At 26.9% G+C, this 14,665-nt stretch overlaps 1 protein-coding gene across 1 annotated transcript; it reads left to right on the plus strand.

The window, feature by feature from the left end:
* Positions 1–12,046: 12,046 nt before the first annotated feature.
* LOC114164530 (uncharacterized) lies at positions 12,047–13,088 on the plus strand. Its single transcript, XM_028049240.2, has 2 exons — positions 12,047–12,335; positions 12,598–13,088. Exons 1-2 carry the CDS (start codon positions 12,112–12,114, stop codon positions 12,758–12,760), a joined length of 387 nt encoding a protein of 128 aa, XP_027905041.1. The 5' UTR covers positions 12,047–12,111; the 3' UTR covers positions 12,761–13,088.
* Positions 13,089–14,665: the final 1,577 nt, after the last annotated feature.

Here is a 14,665-nt window from a genome sequence, read left to right on the forward strand (position 1 = left end):
CAATATACATTGCATGAACAGTTACCTAATAACTTAACGCGTAAATTAAAAATACTGTAAAAATTCTCGAGCTCAAGTGTTAGAATAATGATTAAAAGAAAAAGCAGTGAGAATAAAGCATGATTTTGATAGTTGAAGAGTGAATATGCTAAAACTTAAGACACTGTACGTAATTGCTGAATATGCATATACAAGTGTCAAGTGTTGGGAGAAAAATAAATTTGGACCTCGTTGAAAACGAGTAGGATGTGCATGAGTTGTTTGGGGTGGATGCCCTATTCTGAGAAGGTTTAAGCATGTGCTTGCATGTGTTATAGCTAGGAGGAAGTATGCATGTGCAGGGACACATGGCAAGAGGAATATTAGGGTACTTTGGTTTCTGATGAATCGAAAAATCATTGTCCTATGTCATTTCTTTGTACTTTAAGTGAGATATTATATTTTGTGTTGTTTTTTCATAACCTATGATTATATCTAAATTTCAACTTCTATCATGTATTTATATATGATATCATTCATACGATATTAATATATATGTTCTATAGTATAATTCTAAATCCTGATTTGTAAGATGAAAGAAAATACTAATATAGTGTATTTTTAATACTAAGTAGAAGACAACACCAATACAACTAATACCGAATCTGGACTCTGACTTGAGAAAAGGTTTAAGAGAAAAAAAGATGAAAAAGAAAAAAAATTTGTTTAATGTAACTCCCTAGTGTAATGACATGTCTCCTCTTCCCCACCAATACATCACTTCCAATGGAATAGACAGGACATAGACATATGCGAACAAGTTTGGCAGAAATGTACCAATTTGTAAGCAACAGGCATATTTTGGAATAACTACCTATCACTATATAGTAGTTCTTAACTCATGAAATATGAATGGATTAGTAAATATGACTTTTTTGCTTTGTCTAGATATAAATATATAAGAAATGGGCAAAGCTAAAATGATAAAAAATTGAAGAATGGTTAATCTATAATTCAGCTACTAATAGCCCCACTTTCAGGACAGCCGAAAGCTAGGGCAACTTTTTGTTACTTGTCAAGGGGAACCTAACTGGCTAACTGCCACCTATTTTATGTCCCACTCAAAAAAATTTTAAATCAAAAACAACTTTTCTTTTCTTTTTCTTCTGGGATCACCACTTTCCTTGATTAGTTACTACTCAACTCATTTGAACACCACAATCATCATCATCATAAACCTATAAAGTTATTGGATAACTTGGTCCAACATTCCTGCTTACAACAAAACGCCAACAAAGTAGCAACACAACTAGGGTTTATTCAATAACCTCTACATTTCATATGATGTTTAAGTTGCTTTAGTCTTAACAATGGAATATAAATTCAATTTTTGAGTTATTTAGTAGGAATACTATAAGCATAGAGTATAGAGTCATTTGTTTAATAGATAAGGATTGATACAAAATAACACCTTTTTTCAGTGTTTTCAAGCTTGTTATTGCAGATTCGTCTTTGAAAGTGGAAAGGAGTATTTTATGCCACCTTTTGAAGGAAATGAATATAATCAAATTTAAGATGCAAATGCCAACAATTATGTTCTTAAGGTTTTAGCCTCGAAGGTCGATACTATGGAAGCTTTGACATAAAATTCCTTGTTATTCTGTCGGGAAGTTTATTCTAGTTGGATTAGCGGTTGTTAATTTTTTGTTGAGTGTGGACCTTTATCCTCTCTTTTGTATGTTGTTGTATTTACAAGCATCTTTTTTTTCTTTTCCTTTTTTTTTATAAGGGTTGGGGTAACTCTATTGTCCCCTGTATCAATTCATATTTTTTTTTATTGCTGATAAAAAAAAGCATAGAGTAGATGTAGTTAAAAATTAATGTATGCAAAATAAAAATAAATGTTCTTAGTAAAAGATATTTATAATAAGAAGGTTTTAACATAATGAATAACGTAAAGTTTCATCGGTTTCTTTTTTGTTTGAAAAGGAGCACTGAAAAGGTAGGTTTTACGAGTATTTCCACATTTTACCTCCTCCAATAACATTGTGGACATTATTTTATTGTTGGTGCTTTGTTACCTTTCTCCATTTCAAATCTTTATTTGACTATTTTGCTTTCTATTGTGATTTGTATGTTTGCATTACTAACAATGTATTTGTTTGAAATTTTAAAATCAATCTACTCTAAATCGAATGTTGGACTTGAACAACTTTTAAAAGGAAATAAGAGTTGTAAAATCAAAGAGTTTAATATTTTAAATTCAATTGTGATTATTTGTGTTTAATGATGTTTTAGAGTTTGAATTTGTTCTTAAAAATATATAACTAAATTAAAGAAAATACATATTTAAATTATTTTTAATATCAACTCTTAAATTTAATATTTGAAATTTAATTGTGATCAATTGCCCTTATGAATGATATTGTGTTTTTTAGAATTTAAAATTCGTTCCCGTTTTATTATTAAAAAATATTTAAATAAATTAAAGAGAAAAATATATTTAAATTATTTTTAATATTAACTCTTAAACAATATAGAATGTGTACCGAAATAAATACTTTGATAAATTATATCCTTAAATAATTAATATATATCTAACTTATAATTTTTTTTATCAACAATAACTAATATATAAATAAAAGAATAAGACATTAGGATGTCTCAACTCATAAATATTAATACATTTCTTTTAATTATTGTCTCCTCTTCTTTCCTTATTTACTATTGAAAATGACTTATAAAAAAATCATACACCAAAACAACATTGTTTTTGTTTTTACATAACCAAAAACACACTATAAAAGATTCCCTTCACTCTTCGGTTTCCAATCTGAGAGGAGGTGTACTTGCAAAAGATACTTTGAACCCCCCTGCCCCCCCCCCCCCCCCCGCCCCAAGTTAAGAATGTGCATGAGATCATAATAAATACTGTATAATACGTTTCAACTATTGACATCTTCTAATTACAGTTGATTCTCGCTAACCCGTCGTGTTTTTGCCGACATGATTTTATGCTACCAAGGAGATCTCAGTCATACACAATACAATAATAGTTTGAGATGATCTTTATCTTGGTTATATAATCTTGGTTATATAGGTTGAGATGATCTCGGATACACAACCCAAGATGATGTTGAGTATATATAACACACTAACCCTTCATACTAGAAATTATCAAAAGAGAATATTGAAATACCAAAATAATCTAGGCAATGAGGTTGATATGATGGAAAGAAAATTTATATTTTTTTTCCATTTCCTCCCATAGATATAGCTACTTATTATAAATGCAAGAGGAATAAACACCGAGAGGGAACATACACTTTATTTTGATTTTTCGTTAACAAGCCATGATTTGGTTTTTTAAAAATTAATTTTAACAAGAACATAAATGGAAAAGAAATTTACTCTCTCATACAACAATAATTGTCATACATACCATTTGTCTCCATATCATATGCTTTGAGGCTTTTTTTTTTAATAACACGACTATTTTAGAAAAAAATACATTAAAAGTTAGGCACAAAATCCTAAAAAAAATAAAATTAAAAGTTATGTATAAAATAAAATAAAAGTTATGCATACTCTTAGGTATGGCAAAACGGATCAATTCGGTCTATTTTGTCCCAGTTCATCCTTCGCCCAGGCTGGACTGACCTACCACATAAAAACAGGTTAGAAATTGCAATCTGTCTCATCATAGGGTGGGTTGGCGGCTGGCCCACCTTTTGTTTTTAAGTTTTTTTAATTTTTTTAATTTTTTTATTTTTAAAATTTGTTTGTATATATACTTATAAATAAATATTTAAAGCATGTTTAATTGTATAAATATTTTCTAATCTTTGAATTGATTAATTAATATTTTTAATTGAATAAATTAAAATAATTATTATATTTACATGTTAAATTATAACTAATATTTTGAACTTAATTTATAAGTGTTAATAATTTAAATTATAATATTATTGCATATTTATATGTTTACAAAAATATAGTGTAGAAAATTTAATCTTTTTAATTATACAGGTTCCATTTTGACATCTACATTTCCACTATAATATTAAGATTTAGGACTACAACATTCACATATGTAAAACCTACACTCTAGATATACAAGAACTTGAAATACACTTCAATATCTTGTCATATCACCAACAAGGTGAGAACAATACAAATGGATAATTATTCAAAAAATACAAAGGAAAAAATTCACCTTATCTATGAAGATATTATAATTTCACTTATAGTCAAGAAAAAAAGCCTTTCAATCTTTTACTTTTTTAATAAAAACATTTTTTGAAAAGATAGAATACTCAAAACTCTCTATCATACGTTCTGTTAATCTTAAGATATCAAAGTATTGAAATTAAATGAGAGAATATGCAAAATTTAAAGGAAAACTAAGTAATTGTTAAGATTAATCGATTGTATTAGTGACATAATCGATTAATACGCCTTAATCACATTTTTCAAAACTCACTAGATTAATCGATTATATAAATCAATTAAAATTGTCAATATTTATATTTCTCTTTTGAATTTAATTGATAGTACGCCTAGATTAAGAGTAATCAATTATGTGATTAAGATTTATTAAAATGGTTTTTCTTGACTTTACAAACATGCTAAAACACACTAAGTCTAATGTTGATCTATCTAAACAAACACCTCTCATACTTGGACATCATGAAAAATAACTAATTGAATATTCTACTTGACATAATCACAGTATTTTCTAGTATCAATAAATTTTTAAGATTTTAGTCTTAAAAAAAAACTACACCAGTTTAATAAAATAAATTCTACAATGTTAAGATCTCATGACTAAGTTGTATCAACAAGTTACTTCAATTTCGACACCATCACCAGTTGGACTCAGGATAAACATTAAACAAAACTTTGATATGCATGTACTTTTTTTAGTTTGACATTAGTTTGTTTTATTATATTTGCTTTGTTTTATGTTGTGTTAAACCTATTTTATACTTAGATTTCTAACGTGATTCTATTTTCAAAATACATATTTTATTTTTGAAATAAATTACGCAGGATAGTGCAAATTCTAATAAATATAGAATGGAACTAGATTTTCTTCTCAAACGCATCTTCTGCGGGAAATATTTTTGTCAAAACAAAAAACAAAATGAGATTCATGTTGACAAAAAAAGAAAAAAGGGTGTGCAAATAACAAACTCTGCTTTATTAACCAGCAGTGGATTAGTTAGCCCACGCAGGGTCCATTGAAAAACTTCATACGATCCATTACCAAGGTCCACCATATGGTCCAATTTAGATGATAAATAAAACTTTATTTCTCATTACTCAATAAATTAAAGTGGTTAAAAGGCTATTTTAAGCCACCTTTTAAGAAAATTGTGTTTAATTTTTTTTATAATTAAATATTTTTTTTAGGAACTCTATATGACTTAATATTTTATATATTTATAATTTAAACCTGAGTATTCTATTACTTCAATAAGTAAAATAATATAACTTCAAGAAACTATAACAACTCATAATACTTTCGTTAAAGATAGACTAATTTTCACTTCCACTGTTACTTAACTTATATGAAATTTGTTTGTTTCTTTTTTTTTTTTCTGTTGAATACCGTATATAGTTGTATTTACGTTTTTATTCACTTAAATCTTTATTAACAAATTTAAAAAATATATAATCTATTTCTTGTTTTCAATTTTAAATAAGAATAAAAAATTATAACTAAGTATATTTCAAAATATAATACTTAATAAATTAAAATGTATTTATAATTTAAAATACTAAATAAATACTACAAATAAACTAATTTCTAATGTGACAAACTAGTTTATTTTTTTCATAATAGAAAATTTAAATTCTTATTCTAATGATTTTGAAATTGTAACATTTTTCACACATGCAACCGTTGTCCAATTTATTGCACAATGAATTTTTGGTACCTAATTTATTGCAGCAGCTGTGTGATTATTGTATCAACATTCAACATTGGTCCCACATTACAGAAGAAATTAATTTAACAAAATATTCATCTCACTGTTATTTTAGCCTCTCACTTCAATAAAATTCACCAAAATCAATTTAAAACTTTCTAACAATTCTACCACATTCATTCAAGCTATAAATGATTCATATTCTAATAATAATAATTTTTCCACATAAATAGAACATAATGTAATAAGTGGACTCCATTTTGTTGGTGGTAAAAATAAAAAATTATCACATTTATAACTTTTTGTCTCATTCAATTTTTTAAAATAGATAAAATAAATAACATAACCCATATGTACTATGTTATTTATCTGAAACGGACAAAAGAGGGATTGAAGTGAGGGTGGTCCATCCCCAATTTGTCTCTTTAAAATTATACAGGTTCATTTTTTTAAATATAAATGTACAATGTTATATAAATTATTAAATCTTACATAGTAAATTTCAATATTCATTTTGTGAAGCATTAAAGATTTCTCCAATAACTTCTTCTATATTTAGTGTATGTATCAATTTTTACTATGTTATTATTAATTAATATTTCCTTAACTTTATTTAATTCATATATTGAGATATTAATCTAAAAGTATCTAATCTACAGATAGGGATAATATTGACACCTGATATGCTTAGTTGATTCATACAATTTATTTCTGAACTTTATAAATCACTTTTTTTATTTTATTTTTATATAATAAATAAAAACAAGCATTTATGTTTGACAAAAGAATAATACCCTATTAATCCCATATTTTTATTTATGCTAAAATGTATTTTATTTCATATATATTTAATTAATATTTGCACATTTTATCTAAATCTAGATAACACTCATATGTGTAATGTATTAGACTTTTTCCGGTGTATAGTAATAAAGTTCGGTAAAACACAGATGCTATATAAAATTTGATTTTTTAACGTGATTATTATAAATTTTTATATTACATGAGATTTTTTTAAGTTTATTAAAAAATTTGCAAGACTTTTTTTTATTATTTTTTTTAAAAGTTTTAATTGATATATAATTTTTTTGTGAGTAATTATTTTTTACAAAATTATTAAAGTTACAAGTATTTTTTATAAAATTTGTTGCGAAAAGTGTTTTATATAAAATATTTTACAAAAAAATTAGTAGCAATTTCTTACAAATTTCTTTTACAACAAAATTAATAAATATTTCCTACGAAAAAAATTTAAAACAAAACTAACAGAAAATATGAGTAGTGGTCCATTCTTTATTATTTTCTCAATTTTACCTTTACATAGTCTACTAATAGATATTTATATGATAATTACTATAATTAATAGAAGGCATTTTAAGGTAATCCATATCACGTGTTAAAGAAAGGTAGCACATATCAATAAATGGCAAAAGGGTATATTGTTTTGTTTATAATATTTGATGGGTATAAGATTTATATTTATGTTTCATTATTATTTTGTCATACATCTAAAGATAAATTAAGTTTAAAAAAACAATTAAAGCAAAACAAACATAATAGTATAAATGTTTTGATGCCAAAAGAAAATATTTTTTCACTTCAATGTTAAATAGTAAAATAAATTATAATAATATAAGTTTTAAAATAAAATACCAAATAAATAAATGATATTTTAATAATTTAAAGTAAATACAAATATAAAGATCGGATGAAAAATTATATGCAAATCTATCACATTCTTTTATCTTGCTACCGTATAAAAATACTAAATATTTCTCATTTTCATCTCAAGAATATTTAATTTTATGACTGTGACTACTATTTTTATCTACACATCTCTATCCAATTTATCCTTATTAATATAAATAATTTTATTATTTAATCTTCAGATTTTAAAACCATTTTTTAAAATTCAATAATTACTTTCAAAAAATCTACTCATAATAAAATTATTCATCGACAAAAACAAATCATTAAATAACAACTAATTTTAGAGACCAAAATAATTAGTTACTATTTTGACAAAGTTAGATATATTTTTATAAACTAAAATTTATTTATATCTAAAATTATTTCTATTATAAATAAAAAATTGTAATTAATTTGTGAATTATAGTCTAAATTACTCTCTAACATTGATTACAACAATTTTAATTATTAATTTTAAATTAGTCTTTAATTTTAAATTAGAGACTAATTTTGACGTCAACTTTTTAGTAATTAAAACGCCAATAAATAATATTAGAAACCAATCTTGATTATAATTCACATACCAATATTATTCCGGTAAAAAATTGAGAATCTTAGTTCGAAAACTAAAGAATGATAAGAACTTTTTTTTACTTTAAGTTTATCCCCTTTAAGACAAAATTTTCCATTCAAATAAGTATTTCATTTATAGGCCAATTGATTTAAATTTACTTTTTAGCCAACATTTGAGCTGAGTTACTTGATTTCTAAGCCGAGTTTGGAGTTTCTTTTGTCTTGTTTGAGTTCTCAACGCTTTAATGGTATATATGTAGGTTATGGTATTCACTTGTTGCTCTTGAAGCTCAATTGTCTCTTTCTAAATTTGTTAAGCCAGATCATGTTCTATTTCCTTCATCCAAGTTAACACAATAAGCAGGGTTTAGTATGCTCTTTACCAATCCAAAAGGATTACAATCTTCCTTTGTCGAGCTGAGAGCATCGGTCCATCTTAAATAAGTTGGGAGCGAAAAAATAAAAATCACACACTCTTTTGCCAAGCTGATAGCATAAGTCGGTCTTTTATTTGTCAAGTTTGGAGCACTAGTTGGTCTCTTAATTGTCAAGCTTGGAGTACCAACCGGTCTTCTATTTGCCGAGCTGGGAACACTTGTCGGTCTTTTAATTGTCGAGTTGGGAACATTCGTTGGTCTTTTTAATTGCTGAGCTGGGAACACTCGCCAGTCTTTTAACTGTCGAGTTGGAAACACTCGTCGGTCTTTTAACTGCCGAGCTGGGAACACTCGTCGGTCTTTTAACTGTCGAGCTGGGAACACTCGTCGGTCTTTTAACTATTGAACTGGGAACACTCGTCGGTCTTTTAACTGCTGAGCTAGGAACACTCGTCGGTCTTTTAACTGCTGAGCTAGGAACACTCGTTGGTCTTTTAACTGCCGAGCTGGGAACACTCGTTGGTCTTTTAATTGTCGAGATGGGAACACTTGTTGATTTTTTAATTGTCGAGCTAGGAGCACTAGTTGGTATTTTATTTTCCAAGGTGAGAGCCCTAGCCGATCTTCTATTTTTCGAGTTAGGAGCACGTGTCCGTCTTTTATTTTTCGAACTGGGACCACTCGTTGGTCTTCTATTCATCATGCTGGAGTACTGGTCGATCTTTTAGTTGTTGAGCTAAAAGCATCTAAATTAATTAATATAATGACTAATTACTTTTATCTATAAAATTGGTTACAAATTAATAATTTTTTATAATGATTTTATACTTATTTTCTACTTTTATCGTTTTTTTTATAAATTTAAGAATAAAAACATAAACATACATTGTATTATGTATTTTCACCTCTATATATATAAAGTTAACATATTCTTTAAACAGTATAACCATGTACTCTAAATATAAATTTATGTCATTCATAATCGGAAATGAGATGAAATTATATATTTTACTAGTACTTATTTAGCAATAAATCATTTAAAGAATGATTAGAGAAAGTATAACTTCTTAAATATTATATATATATATATATATATATATATATATATATATATATATATATATATATATATATTGTGTATTTTACACCTATTTAAGTTCGTTATCCGTCTAAATCCGCATTTGAAAAGGAAAAATTTATCGAATAAATAATTTTGTAACTTTATTTTCAAAAAAGATTACATAAAGTTATTTTAAGTACTATTTTTTATTCATTTACGTACAATTGTCAATTGACTATTTTGTAAAATGTAATGAAGGGTGAAAAATGCACTCTTAGCTTAATTGCACCCTTAACTTAATTTTACTGATTCGATGATAAATTATATGTAAGGCAAATTGTTTTTTTAAAAAAATATAGGGTTTATTATATGACCGATTGGTGAGAATATTTACTTAATATTTTTTAATAAATATTTATGCTTTTTAAAATATTTTTCAATTTTAAAAATTAATTATTATTTTATAATTAGGAAATCAAGATTGAGATATGGAAAATATTTAATAGTTTATATTCGGTTACACTTTGTTATTTATATATATAGAGAGTATATGAATAAAATAAAATAACAATTTCTCCATATAACATATTTCTTTTATCTATTATATATCTTATATCTCTCATTTTCATACCTCCTAAAATTTTTTAACACCCATAATATTTCGTATTATAATCATATGATTCATAATATTTCATTTTGTAATTATAAGACTCTTAAAATTATATAAATTCACATCCTAATTAAGTACGCATCAAACTCAAAGATTAAAATGCGATGTATAGAATATTTAAATTCTAAAAACATAACATTAGTAAACTTTCTCCCATAAAACATTCCATGAAAAGAAAGAAAAAAATAATAATAGTGACAAATATGATTATTAATGCATAGTCATTATCCATTGTCCATTACACAATCGTAGTACAACCATTACTTGCTTTTTGTAGGTGGGAAGTTCGTTTGGTTTTAAGACAAATCCAAAAGTGTTTCTCTTCAATAGTTTAAATGCACTCATATCACAAGCAACACCCTACCACGTTAAACCATGCAATGCAACCCAACTTTACTTTAAGAAAATAATGATATTTTTATATTTTCATAAATTTCTCTTCATATTATTTATCTTGTTATGTGATATATTTAATCGCTTAATTAGGTTTTGAGTCTGTGATAAAATTATAAACTTTCAATTAAATCTTTATTAAATTTGTATGGTTCATTGAGTGTTCAAAATTTTAATAAGTCTTTGCAATTAGATTGTACCGTTAATATATGTTGCATATATTTTACATCGTTATTTTACTCAGATGTCATTACATATTCTCATAAGAGACTTTAATAACAATGACCCTCTCAAGGATTTATTCTGTATTTAACTAAAATTTTCCTTAAAGTAAATTAAAATTATAAAAAATATAAAATTATAAAATTAGATGATAATAAAATTATTAAATTATTAAATATAAAATATAATTTTATAATTTTTATTTCATAATTTTTTTATTATCAAATTTTACGATTCAAATTTTATATTTTATAATTAAGTTATTATAAAATATAAAACTATAAAATTATAATATTATAAAATTATGTAATTACGAAATTATGAAATTTTAAAATTACAAAAATAAGAAAATTACGAAATTATAAAATTTTGAAATTATTATAAAACTATATTTTATAATTTTATAATAGCTTAGTTATAAAATAAAATAATATAAATCATAAAATTAGATAATTAGATAATTAAAAGAATTTGAATATTTTAATAAGACAATTTTCTTAATAAGAACTTAATTAAAAATATCCTAATTGTGTGTTTACTTGTACCATCCATTTTTTAAATTTGGAAACTAAAATGCATAAAACTTTAAGAAAAAGACAAATCCCTACTCATTGTCTAAGTTTAAAAATTAGAAACATATTTAATCATAATAAAAAAGCATAAAAAAATTAAAAAAAAATCATTCTATTTAAATGTATGTAAATAAAAGATATACTCTAAAATAAATATAAGAAGTTAAGAATAATAGTTTGAAATTTTAGAAGAACAGGAACTACAGAAAAATATTTACCGAGAAGAAAACATAAAGTTACATATATGTTATAAAATAAAAAGATGAAAATGTAGCCGAGAGTATGATACAAAACTCATGCTGTATTGTTTTTATTAATAATAGATGGATGCATGCATCAGCCAGAAGTGTTTCAAGCAGAACATTATCACTACCAGACAAAAACCTTCAACCCCAAATTAACCTAAAAAAAAAAACCAGAAAAATGAGAAAAAAAAAACCTATTCGTGGCAGTTGAATAGCAAAAGCAGTCAAATCATTGATCTTTGTTACTGCTCCGTAGCTGTAGGGGACCCACCACATTGACCCCTCTTTCTTCTCTTCTCTATTATCTCTTCCAACACATTCTTCATCTTCTTCTTCTTCTTCTTCTCTTCTTCCATTTTTCTCAGAAAAAGAGTGATAGAAAAAACGTAGAATGAAAGATGATGGGTCTGAGTGTAGTGTTAGAAGCACAGAAAGGTAGTGCTAGCAAGAAAACTCCACAAGTGATTAGCAAAACGACGGTGTTTAGCAGCATGAACAAACACTCTCCTTCTTCTGCAGTGAATGCTTCTCAGCACTCTCATTTTCAGGAACCAACGTTTCTACACCAATGTTGTCTCTGCAGAAAGAGACTCTTACCTGGGAAAGACATCTACATGTACAAGTGAGTATTAACGTTCCTACCTCACCTTAACGTTTTCTTTCTTTTCTGACACTCTTTTTTTTTTTTTTCACTCTCTCTTCAAACTCAGATCTTGTTTTAGTCTATTTAAAATACTGCATGCTGCTTCTGCTTCTGCTTCTTCGTTTCTAGTTTCTCTCTGGTTTCTGTTCTGACAAAAGCCAAGATCTTTTGTTTGCTTTTTCATTCACACACATTAAATGAGTTTATTCTTCTCTGCTTCTATAAACATGAATGTGTGAAGAGGGGACAGGGCCTTCTGCAGCGTGGAGTGCAGGTGCAAGCAGATTTTCATGGATGAGGAAGAGAGTTTTGAGAAAGAGAAGTTTTTTTTCACTGCCATGAGTCCCACATCGTCTGGTTCCTCCTCAGAAGCTCGTCGACATGGGAAAGGAGGAAGAATTTGAGTGGGTGGTTTTTGCTTATAGATGATGGATGAATGAATGAATGAAGTCATGACCTAGCCATGGTGGAATAGAGAGAAAATAGTGGTTGACCAAAAATGGGGGATTTTTATTTTTTTTTGTTTTGTTTTTTAGCTAGGTTCCTGTTTTACCCATGCTTGTGTGTTGTAGTAATAACTTCCAAGTTTTTGTCCTTTTGCTTCCTAGTATGAAGCCAAAATGTCCTTTCAACTTTTATTTTATGTGGCTCCATTCTCCAACCTGTTTGGTTTCAACCGTACGTGTGATCCAAAATATTAATGTTTTATAGACACGCATGTGTTAAATGTTACTACTACCCATCATTATCCACACAAACAAGTAGAAAATGGAAGTGAACAAAAAAAGATAACTACTATATTATTCTCTTTTTTTCATCTTCTTCTTCTTTCTTTCTGTCTATTTTTTTTTTGTATCTGTATTTCTTCCTTCCAATATAGTACACTTTTAACATAAAATGTCAGTATAATTTTTTCTTATATGATTCAAGATATGATGTGATACGGTAAATAGAGAAAATATCAAACTGATGTTATGTTTTGTAATAGTAAACTGTGTTGTGGTTTTCAACTATCAATGATGATGGCACATAAATATCTCAGTAGTGTAGATCCTCATTTAATAACTTTTATTCTCTTCATTTTTTCTTTTTGTCATTTCACATACATTATCACTTCTTCCTTTTTATCCTGTTTCTTTAGCCTGGACCAAAATTTAATGTCCACACAACATTATTCTATCATTATTGTCCACAAACCGGAGACAAAGTCCTGACCCTTTCTTTTTGGTCACGGTTTTAGGAGTGTCTGAGACATTATTTGCTTTGTTGGAATGTGACTTATTATGTCAAACATGTTTCCACTAGTGTGTATAGGGTATGACTCATCAGGACCATGGTTTTCTATTTGTCATGAATGTTAAAATTTGAATGAGGATCATGGTAGTTTTTGCAAATGGTGAGTGTGTGTGTGTGTGTGAGTCCCATAGAAGCATTGAATTGATGGCTTTGTTTTTAACCAAAATGACAATGCACAACTCTTGTTACTATTGCTCAAGTTTTCTTTCCTGTGACTCGCATTTAGAGGGTTGTCGTACAAGATTCTATAGCACGTTTGATGTTTTTAACTCTCAAAAGTGGCATTTTTTTTAACTTGATCAACTCCAGGTATATTTTTCTTCTCAGGAGCATTTCGTTTATATATCATATTTTGTAGTGTGTATGCCTTGGCTTGTGCCTAACCCTGAATGGCAACTTTGCATATAATGCCATGTTTGCTTGTCAACTAAGTACTAATCTGGTTTTGATGCACTGAGTTTGATGTTTTGGAGCAACCTTGGACTTGAATGGGGAATATCTATGATGAAGTTATAACATCTTTTTGTTGTTCAGAACTTGATAAGTTAGCATTTTTATAGATTAGAAACTATAACATTTGTTTCAATCATCGATGTTTTCAGGATATGTTATATTATTCTGTCATTACTGTAATCTTTTACTGAACGTCGAAAAAAGTTGTTAGATCAACTCGAGATAAGATAAATTTATGATATATAAATAAAAGTATTTTCAACCATCTATCAGTCATTTTCATGTAATTAGAAAGGGAAAGAGGACAAGTAGTTGATTGTCTTCTGTTTTTAACTAAATGAAGTGTTTGAAAAGAGGAAGCGATGCTTAGAAGAATGCAATAATTCACCAAAATATCAATATTTTGTGTGGTGGAATAAGATGAAGAAAATTTTGGATTTTGGTTGCACAGTAAGTATAGTACTGCTTGGAAATTTTGTACCAAACAAGCAACTTCTTCTCACATGGATGAATCCGAATAATGATAATTTGATGTGTGCCAGCTGGAGAACAGACATATA

The sequence above is a fragment of the Vigna unguiculata genome, chromosome 9 (genome assembly GCF_037176805.1).
Source record: "Vigna unguiculata cultivar grain cowpea cultivar isolate G323 ecotype 2 chromosome 9, ASM3717680v1, whole genome shotgun sequence".
In the NCBI taxonomy this organism is placed as follows: domain Eukaryota; kingdom Viridiplantae; phylum Streptophyta; class Magnoliopsida; order Fabales; family Fabaceae; genus Vigna; species Vigna unguiculata.